The sequence below is a fragment of the Etheostoma cragini genome, chromosome 12 (assembly GCF_013103735.1).
Source record: "Etheostoma cragini isolate CJK2018 chromosome 12, CSU_Ecrag_1.0, whole genome shotgun sequence".
Lineage (NCBI taxonomy): Eukaryota > Metazoa > Chordata > Actinopteri > Perciformes > Percidae > Etheostoma > Etheostoma cragini.
The window spans coordinates 24,903,121-24,920,106 of record NC_048418.1 but is presented as its reverse complement, the minus strand read 5'-3'; the positions used below and the strand labels follow the sequence as shown (position 1 = coordinate 24,920,106).

The 16,986-nt window shown below is 42.4% G+C and overlaps 2 protein-coding genes across 3 annotated transcripts in view; both read left to right on the top strand.

Moving 5' to 3' along the window:
• The window catches only part of LOC117954738 (neuropilin-1a-like), a 79,162-nt gene extending 70,975 nt beyond the window's left edge, over positions 1-8,187 (top strand). The window contains exons 14-18 of the mRNA XM_034888700.1: positions 3,206-3,343; positions 5,371-5,672; positions 6,340-6,436; positions 7,300-7,344; positions 7,539-8,187. Coding sequence (XP_034744591.1) covers positions 3,206-3,343; positions 5,371-5,672; positions 6,340-6,436; positions 7,300-7,344; positions 7,539-7,813 — 857 coding nt within the window. The 3' untranslated portion in view covers positions 7,814-8,187. The remainder of the gene's footprint in view (positions 1-3,205; positions 3,344-5,370; positions 5,673-6,339; positions 6,437-7,299; positions 7,345-7,538) is intronic.
• A 6,451-nt stretch (positions 8,188-14,638) lies between these two features.
• LOC117954741 (integrin beta-1-like) overlaps positions 14,639-16,986 on the top strand; it is a 28,314-nt gene continuing 25,966 nt past the window's right edge. Inside the window, exon 1 of one of the 2 annotated variants that reach the window (XM_034888704.1) lies at positions 14,639-14,995. The gene's annotated coding sequence lies outside the window, so the exon portion shown is untranslated. The remainder of the gene's footprint in view (positions 14,996-16,986) is intronic. The other variant, XM_034888706.1, reaches the window with a different exon arrangement.

The window sequence follows — 16,986 nt, the reverse complement described above, 5'->3', positions numbered from 1 at the left end:
GGTGGACAGACTATGTAACACCATCACTAACAGGGACGTTGTAGAGCGTCCTCTGGTGGACAGACTATGCAACACCAATTTTCAACCGTAGTCCTTTGGACAGATGATTTTAGACGGCATCAGGAAGCAACAAAAAACATTAATAGTTCAAATATACACACAGTAATCAAAAAGACACCATACATACAGCTAGATCAGAAATATAATCTTTTTTTAGTATGCCATGCAGAGCTGCAGAAAGCATCAGGACACCAGCAGAGATTACACATCAGCAGAGCTCCAGTTAATATATGAAGCCCAGCAAGCATCAGGACCCGTTCATGTCAGCCATGCTAAGCAATGACAAGCTGTAATGAAAATATGAAATGGACTGCATCACTATATCACTTGGAATGAAATGTGTTTTTTGTACTTTATACATCTATTACACACACAAAAAAACTATATAACACACTAAAAGATGGGAAAATTCAATCATTTGGTGTAAAACTGCCAACCAAATGAGGAGAGAGGCTCAATTAGGCGGAAACGAAAAGAAAGCAACAGAAAAGACAAAGAGAGGAAGAGAGGGAGAGCCAGCTAAAGGAACCAATAGAGAGGAGACAGAAAAGGCAAGAAGGGAAAGGGAGAGGTAAAAGAGAGGAATGGAGGGAGAAGGTAAAGGCCTCTTGGGTCTCAATTAGCCGAGTCCAAGCATCATGGGAAGACAGCTGAGGGTTGCATGGGGGGGTTACCAGCTCCACAGTCATCGCTGCATCCTATTGGCCTCTCAGAAACAACCCGTCCAGCATTCGGGGGGTTCTGTATTCATTTGGATGCTGTGGTGAACCGCTGGCACAGGCAGACAGGAGGGAGGGAAATGTTGGGGCCACATCCATAAGCTGGTGGCACCACGCCTTTCTCCGTGGAAGGCCCCACCATTCCTCTCCGTCTCTCCCTCTCTTGATGTCCTGATCCCAAACATCTGCTTGCGTTCTCTATCAGCGGTGACGTCTTAGTTCCTGTGTTCCAACCGAGGCCCTGCAGCGCTGTATTCAGTTACCACTGTCTCTCTTTCTCCCTCACCCCATTCCATCTGCACACGCCTTTTTGTTTGGTGCAATATGTTTTCCACAAGCTATACAATTTATAATGCGTGTAGAAAACGGCAGGAACAGCTTTCTAATATCGATGTAACAAGACTTTCTTCCTCAGGCTGTATCCTCGCCCCCTCTAAACGGGAGCCGGTTTAGCGGGTGATCCGAGTTTTGTAGCCTGGATTTACAATGTCAGAGAGCACGCCTGTGTATTCTGTGAAGTTGGTATAAAACAGAGAATTGGCCACAGCAGTCTTTAGGAACGGAGTCCAGCAGCTTGTACTTCTAGGAGCATTTGGCTTTCTGGGTAGTTTTACAGGAATAGATGAGGGCTGATTAATGGTTCAGAATATTTGAAACAAACCTAGTTTTTGCATGTGGTCCAACCTCATCTAAAAACAATAGCGTTGCTGTTCCAAATAGTGAACATAGCCTCGGACTGCAGAAAGAGGGTACGATGCAGTAAGACAATCAGTCAAGCACCTTGGCCTTTACTGTGACAGCTAGAAATAGGATTACTGGCATAATTGGTAAAAGTGTTTAGTGCTTGATTTGATTTAAAGGATACGCATTCCTTTTATTAAACCCTACTCGATGCCTCAGCCTCAAATACATCGTGGCTGCTCTGGCGGGATCCCGGAGAGTAGGAGAACCTGCACTCGGATCTTTAGGGTTAAGCATCTGCTATAACAGAGATCTGGTGGTCTGGGTTCCCTCCGGTGGGCCTCAGAGTTAAATTGTGGCACTGTGTTTAAGAGCAATTTACCAAACAACCATTGCACAAGCAGAACAAAAAGTTGAAGATGAGCGCTAATCTGAGTTTTTAGTTTAATGAGTCTGGCTGTGTCAGACTCTCCAGAGGATTTATTCAAATACAATAGGGATATTGTTTTAACCAGTTTTGTTAATTGGGGTTTTATTGACACAAGCCAAAAATACATCTTTGTTTATCAAATTGTCAGAAATAACAGGTAACTGCATAGATTTGTGTCAAATACGGTAATGTAGACTAATTGCCTTTACACGCAGACCGATCAAGACAACGATTTTACTGTGGTGTGTAATCGCCCCCCCAAAAAGACCCATTCTGAGTCAGGAAAAACCAAAGTGTTGTAGATAACTATATGTATAAATCAGTCTGTTCTTCAAAAAGAACAATGACGATAGGCTAACAGGTAATGTATAGGTAGCCATCCACGGATACAGTTCATCTTAAGGATTCATTGTATATTATTTCCAGTATGGGAATGAAATCCTAAGAGTCTTGGTAAAGTTGGGGCGCTCCCGTCGTCTCAATCATTTGGTGTCTTGATGTTCCGAAAAATCAAACATTTTTGGTATTATCCTAATTTTTGAAGTTAAATAGCACACTTGCTAATTGAGACGCTGCAAGACTCCTAGTCTCTCAGAGACATTATAACAGGATTGACTTAAGATGGTGTCCCACTTTAGTCTTTTTAGAGTCTGCTAGTGTCTAGTAGGCAATAGTCTCGCTTTGCCAGACCTTCCTCCACAGCTCAGCGGAGGAAGGTCTGGCTAGTGCACACAGCATTCTGGGATGGGAGACAAAAACATACTCTGGTTTAGTGGCATTTCTTTAAACCAATCACAATCATCTTGGGCAGTGCTAAGAGCCGGTCGGTGCCTCTGTAAAATCTCCTCAGGAAGGAACTTGTTTTGGTGGAACATGTTTACGTTCAAAAGTAGTTTTAGTCGTCAACAGAATACTCTGATTGGACAGGTAGTCTTGCTAGCTATCCTCCGGAGTTTAGAATGACAACACAATGCAAAAAGTAACGGACATCTGGCGGAATTTCCAACGGCCCTCTAGCACTCCCAGAAGTGAATATCGACTAGTTAGGCCTTAATCAGTTAGTCAATTGACAGAACAACAAATATATAAGTTGATTCTGCTATCATGTAGACCCAACAACACATACAACACAGGGAGAGACATCTTTGGTACCCAACAGTGATGACTTTGTTCCATCTGTTGCCAGAAGATCCACAGCCTTGTTCCTCCTTCTCCTGACTGTTGAGGCTTCAGCTCATGTAACACAACCATGAACATCTCTAACCTCCTTTATCAACTAACTCCCCTTCAACCGCTCTCTTGTCTTTGGTTGCAGCGTACGTGTGGTTCGCCTGCAACTTTGACTTCTCCTCATTCTGCGGCTGGACCAGTGAGACGGGGATGGGGGCCGAGTGGCTCATCCAAACCAACAGGGCTCCTAGCATCCACAGAGGCCCCGCCCTCGACCACAGAGGTAGGACACGAGTGTGTGTGTGTGTGTGTGTGTTTGTTTTGTCCCCTAAGGGTATCTGAGGTCTCTCTTATATAGACCTTGGTGGAAAGGGGAGGCGAGGGGGGGTGTAGTCTTGGGGGGGTGTGGACTTGACCAACTGCCACTTTGCTCGTTTGAAAGCCATGATGTCTTTTTCTCATGGATGGGCCAGATTCACTAGGCGGGCAAAACAGAGAAAGGGGGGGTAACTTTTCCCTGTATGACGTCAAAGGGGAAGAATCCAGGTGGGTCCATCTGAGCGTTCATTTTCTCAAAAGCAGAGCAGGATACCCAGGGCTCCATTTCTAGACACTGGTGGACCATAGGCAGGCTGGGGGAACTCATGTTAATGTTTAAAAAAAGTGAAAATGTGTAATGGTAATAAAAGTGAACTTTTCATGCCAGTGGCCCCTGGACCAGATTCAAATTGAAGACATCCACGGTTAATAATTAGACCTCCCCTCTTAGACCCTGTTTACACATACATGGGTATTTTGAAAAACTGAGACATTTCCTTTCATTTGGGACCTTCATGTCAATGTTTTTTGCATGGATTATTAACTTTTTGACTGAACTAAGTTCACGACTTTGTGTCTGGCACTAATCAGCAAGGACAGCAACAACAACAAAAATGTCTCTCTTAACCTTGGCTAGCTCTTCTTTGAAGACTGTCCTGGTCAAGAGTAACAGACAAACATATGACAGATAACAGAATAAATGAAATAGAAATATCATGAAATCAAGAATAAAATGTTGCAATACAATCAGTAAAAACACCAGAACAGAACCTTAAACTCCTGAGGAACAGAACTCATCTCATAAATGAATATGCAGCCCTAGATAACATTTTGAGATGCTTTGATCCTTAAAATATTTTTAAAATGAAAGGAGGGTTTTGAAAGGAGCTGTTTAAAGAATCCTCTCGAGCCTCCGCTCTCTGACCTTCTCTCCATTCAAAGCGCCAGTGATGGATGTTACCGTGGAGACAGCAGCAGCTCCAGGATGAATGATTCCACCTTGATTTCTTGACTTAACCAGATCACGAGTAAAAAAATGAGCCCTGTGTGATGTCATGTTATATTTTCTGCTGTAGCATGCTCATATTGAGTCTTCTGTTTACAGCACTTTTAGCTTTCTTGCATGTGATGCCTGTGATCTGGGACATTTATCAATTCATTATCGACATGGATGTATGAGGCTAGATATCGTCTTAGATTTTGGATGTCGTAGTATTGCAGTTTTGTCTTTTCCTGGTTTTAAAGGGTAGCATTCCGGTAAAGGGATGTCACTTTCTGAACTTACCAGACTGTTGTAGCTGTTCCGTTATTTGCCTTTATCCGCTCAGTCGTTGCACATTATCGGTGATTGTTTCTTGAGACTCTCATTGTGTGAATATTTGGCGTCAACCCTATAATATCAACGTTGATGTGTTTGGTGAAAGAAAATTATGAGATCTTCCCCATATCACCCAGCTCTAACTACACCTATATTATCATGTTTGTGAAATGACAGAAAAACACTTACAGAACAGACAGGTATTAACATTTAGAAATTCACTCAATGAGTGCACATGAGAGCCACAATTATATCAACGCCTGTTTTTATTTAAAATATAATATTAACTGCATTTCTACATTCTTAGAGGTCTTATTTTGAAATCATGGTAAAGTGGTGTCACAACATCTGAAGTAGATGTGTTTACACACACTGTCAGGAGCCCTTGAAAGCAACACACTGCCACCTCTTAATGGAGTGCTCAGAAATTCAAATGAATCATGTTGGTGCTCTTTGGAAGGGGAAAACGAGGAGAAAAAAGGGCCAAGGCACTCTTCTTGCAATTTTTTTTAAAAGACCCTTTTATTGAAATGGTTATTTCATGCCAAAATCTAAGATTCAAGTAATTATTTAGACATGAAATAGCCATTCAAATAAAGACTTTTTCAATTTTGTTTGCAAGAAGAACGCCTTGGACCTTTTTTTCTTACCTTGTCTCTTGCCTCCCCCTGCAGGCGGACCGGGGAACTTCATCTACATGCAGCTGGGGGACGCAGACGCCCCAAGTAAAACAGGCGAAGATGAAGATGAAGAGGAGAAGGTGGCGAGTTTGGCCAGCCTGCCCATCACGGCGCCGGACGCAGACCTGTGCATGTCCTTCTGGTACCACATGTTCGGGGAACACGCTGGCGCGCTGCACATCAAGCAGAGGCGGGAGGCCGAGGAGGGGCACATCATGTGGACGCTCAGCGGTCACCAGGGCAACCGCTGGAGAGAGGGACGGGTCCTGCTGCCACACTCCAGTGTCTCATACCAGGTAACACACAGTCAAACATGCTTCATGCTGCTACATAAGACGTTGGAGTCTTTTCCGTTTGGATTTTGTTTTTCAAAATCTCTTTATTTTCATGCACTCAACACTGCAACCTTTGTTGAACAAGTCCCCCCCCCCCCCCCCCCCCCCCCCCCCCCCCATGAAAGCATCCCATGCATAGAACCATGGCACCTCCAGCAAAGCCATGATACGCATAAATACCAAAATTGCTGTCATTTATTTCCATTTTTGTCTATTTATTGATATTTTTGAGGTACTTGTACTTTACTTTCTACTTCTACAGCGTTACATTTCAGAGTGAAATATTGTACTTTATACTCCACTACATTACTATGACAGCTTTACTTACTAGTTACTTTAGTTACTGGTTACTTTCTGCATTAACATTTCTGCACACAAAACCCATGTAGATTATTAAATCTGATGTTGTATTATAAAGTAACCTAGCAACAATAGAACGGCTCCAGGTCCAGCTGAGATGATGAGACCATCAAACAGCTGGTTGGATCCATGTTATTGTTTTGCATTGAGTTATTTTACTTTAAATACTTCAAGTACATTTTCCTGATGATACTTACATACAATAGCATAATATTTAACTATCAGAATGACTGGTGTTTTAATGAATCCATGTGTGTTGTATGTGTAGGTGGTGGTGGAGGGCGTGGCAGACAGACACAGTGGGGGTCACATAGCTGTGGACAACATCCAGATCATAGATGGACTCAATGCTGAGGACTGCAAGGGTGTGTATTGTCTCATTATAACTCAGTATTAGAGGAAGACCGATATATGAGCGGGTTGATATTATCGGCCGATATTAGGCAATTCCCGATCTATCGGTATCTGTATTTATAATGGCCGATTTAAATGTATACAGTATATATTCATCCATCAGAATCATTTATAATGACAAATAAATGAATCTGATAATATTTAAAAAATGTAAATAGACTGTCAACCATGTTATGAGGGTTGGTGTTGCATAGTCTGTCCACCAGAGGACGCTCTACAGCGTCCCTGATAGTGATGGTGTAGCATAGTCTGTCCACCAGAGGACGCTCTACAACGTCCCTGTTAGTGATGGCGTTGCATAGTCTGTCCACCAGAGGACGCTCTACAACGTCCCTGTTAGTGATGGTGTAGCATAGTCTGTCCACCAGAGGACGCTCTACAACGTCTCTGTTGGCAACACAGATTTTTTTTGTTCAAAAGACTTTAAGTTTCATATCTTCAGTTTGTATTTTTGTACATTTTCTTTTTTAGACTTTTAATATATTTTGATCTTCCTCTGTTCTGTTGTAACAATAAAACAAATTATTTTCATAATATTATATTATAAATAACTACAAATAAGTATTGTTGGGAAATCTGTTTATGTTTTTTTACGGGTTTCTGGATTTTTTTCAGAATTTTAGACTTTTAAATAACCAAATATTCATATCAGTATCGGCCTTAAAAATCCTTTATCAGTCAGGCTCTGGTTAGTTTACTGTTATACTGGCTCATAAAGAGTGTGGTTCCCAGTTCCTGAAGCTGCTCTTCTTTGTTGTGTTTGACTTCCCGCTGTGCTTTCATTTATTCTAATTGCTGTATTTTTCTCCTACAGATCCAGAAGCTCCAACGTCTCCGCCGACTGAGATCTTCATCCTACGTAAGTAACATCTAACTATAAATTGAGGCATCACTTCTTCTCATTAGATGTGGTTCCCGTCTCACAGAAAACAAATGGACGCACAGTGTGTACAGGATCACGGCTGCCGGCGCCACTGACCAGTATGATCCTTTAAGCCTGTAATCAAGTCTTTTGAATGGAACTTAACTGGTATCCTTTCTTTCCTCTTGCAGCGATAGACTCCCTCTCGCAGGAGACCAGCGAGCTCGGGGGCCCGGGCAACATGCTGAAGACCCTAGACCCCATCCTCATCACCATCATCGCCATGTCCGCGCTCGGCGTCTTCCTGGGCGCCATCTGCGGCGTGGTACTATACTGCGCCTGCTCGCAGGGCAGCATGACGGAAAGGAACTTATCTGCCCTGGAGAACTATAACTTTGAGCTGGTGGACGGCGTGAAGCTAAAGAAGGACAAGATTAACGGACAGACTAACTATTCAGAGGCGTGAGAGGGACAGAGGGACGGAGCTCTGATTGCTCCGCATGGACACGTGATGCAGTCAATCAAGTGGGAGGAACACGGGGGCTGAAGCCACCAATGGGACGGCAGGGTGGGCTGAAAGTGAGCCAATGTCATTTTTTTTCTCAGGAGCGGCAGTGGAAGGGACTGACCTGTAGGGGGCACTGTGTATAAAGAATCTGTACAGCAAAGACAAAAAAGAAGAAAACTAAGATGATTCTATTTGTTTTTTTAGCGTGCTTTGTTGATGTTATGTAATCACATGCTGGTGTTGAGACCAATTCAGATGAAAGTATTGTTTGCGTACTTATTGAGAGATATGATTTTTTTTTTTATTCTTTCAGACGTCATAGTTTCACAGAAAGAGCAAAGTATGTGGAATTAATCGCTACTCTGATATCTGGCTCATTAGCTGGCCGTGTGTGTGTGTGTGTGTGTGTGTGTGTGTGTGTATATACATGTGTCACATTCATATACAGTACATCTGCATTTCAGGTGTGTGTGTCGTTTAGTCGTGCATTACACTCCTGTTATGTTAATCTGTATACATGAAGTGTGTGTGTGTGTGTGTGTGTGTGTGTGTGTGTGTGTGTGTGTGTGTGTGTGTGTGTGTGTGTGTGTGTGTGTGTGTGGCGGTTACTACGGTGACCCATTGTCCACTTCCAACAGTGCCTTTTATTCCCCTCCGATTTTTCTGTTGCCTTGTTTTTCCGCTGGTTGTTGTTTCATCGGCTGGTGTTCCGCCCGTCCAGAGTTCCTATACACACACACGTAAGGAAAAGTCCGGAAACTTTGCCAGTTTGTGATTATACAACTACAAACGGTCATGTTGCAGTAGTATACTGTCGAACAGCACGTGTGTCTGTGTGGATCTGAAGGTCTTCTCGCCCCGATGACAGTCGTAAAGACACGCATTCAAATGTTAAATTCCAAGTTAAGTCATGGTTTCGGAAAGCTTTGTAAAAATGATGGAATTTCAGAATAGAACATGTGTAGGAGGCCTGAATGCCTCATGTTCATGGCACATCCAACATATTGTACATAGCTTTTAATATATTTGAGCGCCCCTTTTTCTATAGAAAAAGACACCAGTGCCGCAGTATCCTTTCTACGTTGGATTCAAACATGCCGAATGTACAGGAAATGATTTGTTTCAACAGGCAGGGACACAAACCTGTTGGATGTGTTCTTTTACAAATGGGATCTGGCTTTTGTGTGATTTATCTTGTTTTTGTCGTTGTTTGGTTTGTGCTCGGGAACAGGAAGGTTTCTGCAACTACGGAAATGGAAATTATGGAGGGATGCCTCAGAAAGGCCTCATGGGAAACAGTGTTTTTGTACAGGGTCAAACGGACAACCTCAGTACCACTGGGACGAGGACAGCTAGCCAAGGATGGATCATTCATGGGATTGAAATATGTTTTCATCACTAGCAGTTTCTCACTGGCACACAGAGAGACTGTTGAACCTTGGATCTGAAGTGTGTCCAGAAAGACTGCCATCAGCATCTTTTTATGAGGCTGATGGGACGTGGCGGACTAATTCTTACTATCCTAACTACGAACTAATGTTAGCCATGACAAGGCCGTGCTCTCTGTCAGTGTTTTGATTTTGTGTTGACTATCAGAGAAGGATCGAAATGACGTTTAGAAACCCAACAGGGGTAGAGGGGGCGCCCATATATTGGGGTGTACTCCTCGAAGCAGCAGGTCCAGGTTGGACTCCGGCCTGCGGCCCTTTGCTGCGTACCATCCCCCCCTTCCTCTTTCCCCTTTCACTTCCTCAGCGTTCCTTTCACTGAAGGCCGAAAAATGATCTTTAAAAGAAAAAATAAGGCTGTCCAATACATGCCCTCACAACCATTTCTCTAATTAATTAAGTCACATTTTCATAACAAAGATGAGCTCACTAGCCAATCAGAGTGGAGACCAACAGCGATGCCTCTAAAGCAATAGGGCTCGTTGATTTCCTTTCCTGTTTTGTATTTTAAAGAATTGTAAATTTCATTTAAAAAAACGTCAATTTATAGTCTTGAGCCTGCAAGCAGCAGGACATATGCTGGAAACCAGTTTAATTGTTTCTTTCTTTTTTAATCTGTTATTTTTCAGTAAAATACTTATAAATATTGTCTTAATAATACTGCTATGCTGTGTTTTAGCTTTTGTAGCTAAATGTGTTGTGATACTGGTCACTTGTTCATAGCACTGTATCCGTGGGGGGGGTGAGTCTTGGAAAGCAGAAATGTGTGTCCCTGGTGTCAACCTTATCAACCGCCAACAGATGTTCCCTCGGTGATGATAAACAGGACATGTCTTCGCGAGTGTTCTGTCCCGCTGACAGAGGTCTCCGTAGATTAAGAAGCCATTAAGCAGGTGGGGTAGTCTGGCATTTGGTCTGAGGGGGGGGTCCGGCTGCACTGCACGGTGGCCCTCCAATCTGCCCAGTTTTTAATGTAGCATCATGTGGCATCGTGTGAGCTCAAAATACACCGAGAGACTGTTTATTGTTTCTCAAATCATTCCTTTTCATTCTGTTTAACCCTTGTGTTCTCCTCCCTCTGTTTTGTTCATGAAGCATAAAGTATAAATCATCACCTTGCATTGCTGCACTGTCAGACTTTTAATGGTAATACACGGGCAGCAGCTTCATCAGTAAACGACTGCTTATTTACAGGAAGCTATTTGTAACTAACGTTAGCAAAAGAACATATTCATCAATTATTTAAATATAACTTTTCATCCATCCACACGACGTTTAAATGAGGCCACGCCCCTTTATGTGTGTACCGTGGCGCTGCTTGAAATGCGCTTTAAGTAAAGAGCATCCTTGCACGTGAACTGTGATATTATTATCTCCCAGAATGCATTTCCATTTTACAGTATGATCCTGTATCACATTAAAACAGTAAGACACTGTGAAATTACCAGTGTCTTTTTATCAGACATTTACAGTGTGTGTAACATCTTAGTGTAAAACTAAAGCTAGTTTTAAAGTCATGTCAACAAATCTCATTCATATTAAATTATACCCAATGGGTTTTTTGTTAAATACAGAAATTATTAATTATTTTTGACTGATAGTTTAGGTCAGAGGAATTGATGTTGCTAAATTTTTGCAGAATGTTTTGTGTATGGAACCATCCATGTGATTTTTGGGTAATTTTGGTTGAAATAAATCCATATTTTAGATATAGAATCTTTGAAAACGGGTCAAAATTGACCCGAGGACAACACAAGGGTTAAATGAAAGGACTGTGTGGTTGCATTCACAAACATTTCCAATCAAATGAAGGTGGTCTTGAGATTATTATTTATCATTATTAGAGACACAATATCAAATACATAGGGTATGTTTACAGCGAAAGACACAGACAAGATAATATTTAAACTACAATACTTTCAGTGGGACACAGTGTGTCTCAATAAAGTTCCTCCCCCTCCAACAAGAAAGGATGCTGCAGCACTCGACATGAAAACAAATGTTGCACTGATATGTTCAAAAAGAAGAAAAAAAAAGAATCTGTGTTTATGATGTTGATTAACGAGAAGGCGGGAATGAGAGGACAGTGTTAATGTTGCTTATTTTAATCCACTTTCAGATAATGGTATTATTCTGAAAAGTACAACTCACAGAGATGTTTTTCCTTCTGGAAAAAGCTTATATCTTTGAGACGTTACAATTTGATTTGCTTGGTATAATATCACCTGGTTTTACTGTCACTGATGTGCGTGCCTTTGTTTTCTTATTTGTTTTCTTTGTATGACAAGAAGAAATGTGTTTTCTTTTCATTCAGTACTGCTTCTGTAATTTTTTGCTATCTCCGATCCAGAAAAAAAACAAAGAAAGGACGTAAGATGTAAAACAAGTTTTTTTTAATTTAAAAAATAAAAGAATGGGAAAGCAGTCAGGCCTTAAGTGACTAAAAGTATTGTCTCTACTATGACTTTCTGGTCAGCACCCAGACCCGCGCGGCTCTGTTGTCCCAGACTCGGATCATTGACTATTACATTCCAAAGAATTGGATCAAATAAATGTTTGAAGTAAACGCGCCTCTACTCTTTCTTTCCTGAAGGGTTTGTACCTAAAATACATACTGGTATCTAGAGATGGAGATAGTCTTGGTTTGATTTGCCAGGGGGGTTTATTGGGTCTACATTTCTTTGAAGATTGGGTCTTATGGAAATGGAGACATTTTGTCTATAAATAGATATTGCTTTCAAATATTTTATGTTTTCAATGAGCATGGCAAATGGAATTCTCTTAATCTCCATTGTTTTAGGGACACGGTTATCATAAAACCCGGGCTGAAAAAACATCTTTGTCCGCTTATCCCGGCTTGGGTCGCGGGGGGTCCGGCTCCAGCAGGGGACCCAAAGCTTCCCCTTCCCGAGCCACATCAACCAGATCCGACTGGGGGATCCCGAGGCGTCCTGGGTTTGACCATCGCCGTGGTATATAAATGCCTTGATTAAATAACAAAAAGGCAGAAGTGGTCTTGACCAGTCTTCAAATAAAATCCAGATTCCCCTTTATTTGAGACCGAGCCAAGGTTGAGTAAAACTGGGGCCAACACCTCCAAAAAGTGGTCTCCAGACCAAGACCGGACTCAAGTAGGCCTACTACACAACCCTGCTTTCACCACTACGAACAATTTTACCTTTAAGCTCCTCTGTTGGCTTTGTGCACTGCATTGTGGGTCTGAAGAGTAGGCCCTGGAATCACTGTCTGCATGCTGGATCAGGTTTGACCACAGAGAGGCAGCGTTGCCTTTCTGAACATTTACGTGCAACAGCAGCATGTTTCAGAGACTCAAACTAAACGCTTTACATTTAGAAAACGGTCTGCTGCAGTGAACATCTTTTATCATGCGCTACAGTCAACTGCAGCATTCAGCTCGGCTCGGTCTGATCGTGAACTTCCGCCCTGTGGTTTCATTTTCAAATGAGGCTTCCTGCCCAAACTGGAGCCACTGCACCACTTCCCATTCTGCTGGTTTTGGTGTCTGCAGTTGTGCTCATTGGCTGTCTCGTTTCTGTGTTGCAAAGAGTTTCAGGGCAGTTATCCTAACTCACATACTACAGTCTGTGTGTGTGAGCCATGTACTTGTACTATACGCGGTTGGAGGGGTTCGGTGCCTTGCTCGAGAGCACATTGGCAGTGCCCGGGAGGTGAACTGGCATCTCTCCAGCTACCAATCGACACTCTGTTCTGTGCTTTGGTCCCAACCCAACTCCCTACGGACCGAGCTACTGCCACCCCAAAAGGAAAGTAGGGCGTTCTAACACTTAGTCCATTTCAGACCTGTTAGTCAGCGCTTTTGGCGCATATGTGAACACTCCAAAGGGACTCCTCGGGAGCTGGTCTGAGCACGGTTCCCTTTAAGACCCGGTTGCAGTTCTCGTCCCCTGTGCATTGTGAACACAACACCTTTCAGGTCCCTTTTGCCTTTTACCCATGTGTTGTAGCTTTGAGGCCCTGTCGGAGCTCAAGTGGTCCAGAAAGAGAACTTCTTCAAGTAAACTGACATCGTGAACATGAAAATAACTGTTCCTGGTGGTCCACGTTCTGGTCCTCCATAAGAGGACTGAGTTTGGTTTGTGTATATGTGAAACCACATCAGAGGACTGTAGATGTGTTGGGTCTTTCCAAAAACTGAAAGCGATACTGTACTGTCTCTGAGCGGATTACAGAGGCCTGTGGCTGGATGATTGGGTGGTGATGTAACGGCACTGAGACAGTACCTTCATTAGGCAGCTGTAGAATCAGCTGTTACATACTCATCACACATCGTCCTGACATTACAGAGGCTAGATGTGGGACAGCTGGTCAATGGCTCGTCTTTTCAACAAATGTGTTTCTGGCAGTGGTGGAAGAAGTACAGTATTCTACCTTTTTCTTTCTTTTTTATGATTGGTTTGGGTATTTTAGGCCTTTCTTTAAAGGACAGCTGAAGACATGACCAGGACGCCCAGAGAAGCACCAATGCCGCACTGTAAAAAATACTCTGTTACAAGTAAACATCCTGCATTTTAAAAAAAGGTACTTAAATAAAAGTGTGGAAGTATCATCAGGAAAATGGAGTTAAACTACTAAAAGTAAAGAAGTCTCATCCCATGTTAGAAAGAGTAAAGGATCCAACAGCTGTGTGTTTAATGGTCTCATCATCTCAGCTGTGGAGTACAAAGTAGAATATTTCTCTCGCTTTTACAGATGTTTAAAATTGCAAATGTATTCAACATGTCTACAAACTTGAATATTTCTGTTGCCCTGTCATTTTGTGACTTTTCTGCCCTGAAAGTATGTCTTGTATTACTATTACATTATTGTCTTATTGCCACAGTGGGTTAGTTTTTGTTTAACTCTGTTAACGATAGATTTCTAGTCAGGCCTCATAACTGCTTCAGTAAAAAGTAGAATATTTCCCTCTGAATAAAGCGGAGTAGAAGTTGAAATAGGCATGAAAAGAAAAGACTCAAGTAAAGTACAAGTACCTCCACATTTGGACTGAAGAATAGTACTGGAGTAAATGTACTTAGTTACTGGTTTCCAGTTTGGGGCAACAGAGGTTTCCAAAACTAGGTTGGTTAATGTGAATGAATGGGGGGCGCGCACACATCTGAGGGGAGGAAGGGTTCACTGTTCTCCAGGTGTGTGTGTGTGTGTGTGTGTGTGTGTGTGTGTGTGTGTGTGTGTGTGTGTGTGTGTGTGTGTGTGTGTGTGTGTGTGTGTGTGTGTATATTCCTTCGGCCTCTGGCTACTGGTCGCTGCCCTTCCTGTGTAGGCGGGGTCTGAATGAGAACGCTTGTTGAACTGGGGCATGTTAGAAGGACCCAGCAGCAGGCAGCACCGGAGCCGCGACTCTAACGTGTTCGGTCGAACCGGGCACTCCTCGCTCCTTGTCTAATTGTAAATAAATATCTTACCCATAATAATAAATGTTGGATTTAGGAAAGTAGCTGTTTTCCAATGTTGTTAGTGGGATAAACGTTAGGTGCGTACTCGACGGAGCGGTGCGGTTTATTAGCTAGCTAAAACAAAGCGGACCCTTATAACAGTCTAAGCTAGTCCTCGCCTCGGTGACGTTAACCGTTTACATTTGGTTGGAAGAGGAGCTTTGTTTCGAGCTAATGTTACTCTAACTCAAGGAAACTCCAGTATATTAAAACATAAGGTAAGTCTTGTTATTTGTATCTATATTTGTCACATTTAACTGACTGAAAACACACTGGAAACGACAAAAGGGGAGAAGCGAGGAAAGCTTGTCTTCAGGGGCAAACTTCGGGTGTGGGTTAACGATAACTAAGTTGGGTTAGCTTGCTAACCTTAGCAGTCGAAAGAGGGATTTTTCTCCGTTAATTTCCTGTGTACCACACGACTTTTCAACAACGTGACATGTAAAACGTTGGCATATTTCACCCTAACGTTAACGTTGCATCCTAAGTCTTAATTTTGGCTTTTTAAAGAAAGTAGGCCATTGCTTTGTATGGCTAAGCAAAGAAGGCAGTATGGGGGGTTAAAGTGGGAGAAGATTGTGCGATGTATCAGTCCTGGATAACTATTAACACTATTACCTCATTCTAAAGTCTAAACTATCCTTTTACAGTTTCTACACTTCCAAATGTATTCAACATGTCTAAAAACTTGAATATTCGGTTGCCCTGTTATCATTTAGTTAACATTTGTGTTTGTACATGTACAAAAGGAGCATTTTATCTACCTCTGAGTTACTTTTAAAGTTTCATAACTTTTGGCAAAACATACATGAAGTAGGACATCTAAACAAAATCCCTTTTGTAAGCCCAACTGGTGAACATTTAAATGAAGTTAGACTTGTAAAGAATATCCTGAAATGAACCTCAGCTTGACCCCATTCTGGTCAAACGTGATCCATTATGGGCTGTGTAGACTGCGGTTGAGGATACAGTGTGACCAAGGCGTCTTAAAGAAAGCCAGACTGGTTAACCAGAATCTCGAATCTCTTGTTCAGCCTTGTCCACAGCTCTGATTCAGAACAGTTGACTGTGCAGTATGTAAGCTGGACATGATTGGTCTTGCCTGCCTCTTTCACTTCCTGTAAAGGACTTGTAGCCTGGGGTGTGTATTTTTTCTTCTTCTTTCCATGTTTATCTCAGGGAGAAGCTTGATTTGTTGGACTAGTAATCTGTGTTCACCACGTCCTAATTTAGTGACGAGGGGAGTTAAAGGCTTTGGGTTGTACCGCCTTTGCTTCTAGACAGCATCATAATGACATAGCAACAGACCGGTATCTAGGCCCGACAGCCCGAATGACTTTGATCTTGTGCAGCATGTGTAGATGACATGGATGCAGATTATATACACCAGTCCTGTTAATTGTAGACACGAGGGGAGACCAGTCTGTAGACTGGAGCGGCCTCCTGCAGATCACTGACTCACTTCCCTTAGTTACATTGTTGTGATGTTTACACAGAGTGAGTCTAGGAGTGTCTGCAGTCATTTGAAGGGTCATTCAGCATGACTCAACTCCAGGCCTTTACCCCCGACTCGTCAGAATGAGTCGTTGCTCTGGCCTGCCAGTGACGGCCAGACGAGTCATGTACGAAGGGGATGTTTGTAGACACACAATCATGATCCAAACCTCATCCCACCACGACAAGTTCTCACAGCAAATACATAAAGATTTTTCCAAACCGCTTGTGAAGATGTGGAAAGAAATGCAAGAAGATATTACATAAACGACACATTTTTAGGTTGCCCAAAAAAAGTACAATATTGGGAATGCAGGATCAATTTTGATCAGTGTGAAAGAAAACCGTCACAAAGAAGAAGATAAATGACTCCTGCTGACCAGGAGTTATTTATCTTCTTTTGAAATGGGGGAATGTGCTGCCCCAAGAGACAAATAGATCAGAATAATTGTCCCAGATAAATGTGATTTTCATCAGTAACACGATGAAAGAGGCTGTTAAGAGTAACCGTTTTTTAAAACGCCTAAGGAGAACAACCTATCTAACTTAAAAGACCTTTGCAAATTCATTCATACGGTGTTGGAAATGGAATCCGGTCTCCTTTTCACATACTTACTGAGGGAAGCAACTTTTTTTTTAGAGTCAAACAATTCGTCATACTCACGTTGTTAAACTCTGGGTTTAGGTTGGAAAGAAGTGGAAAAAGTTGTCACCC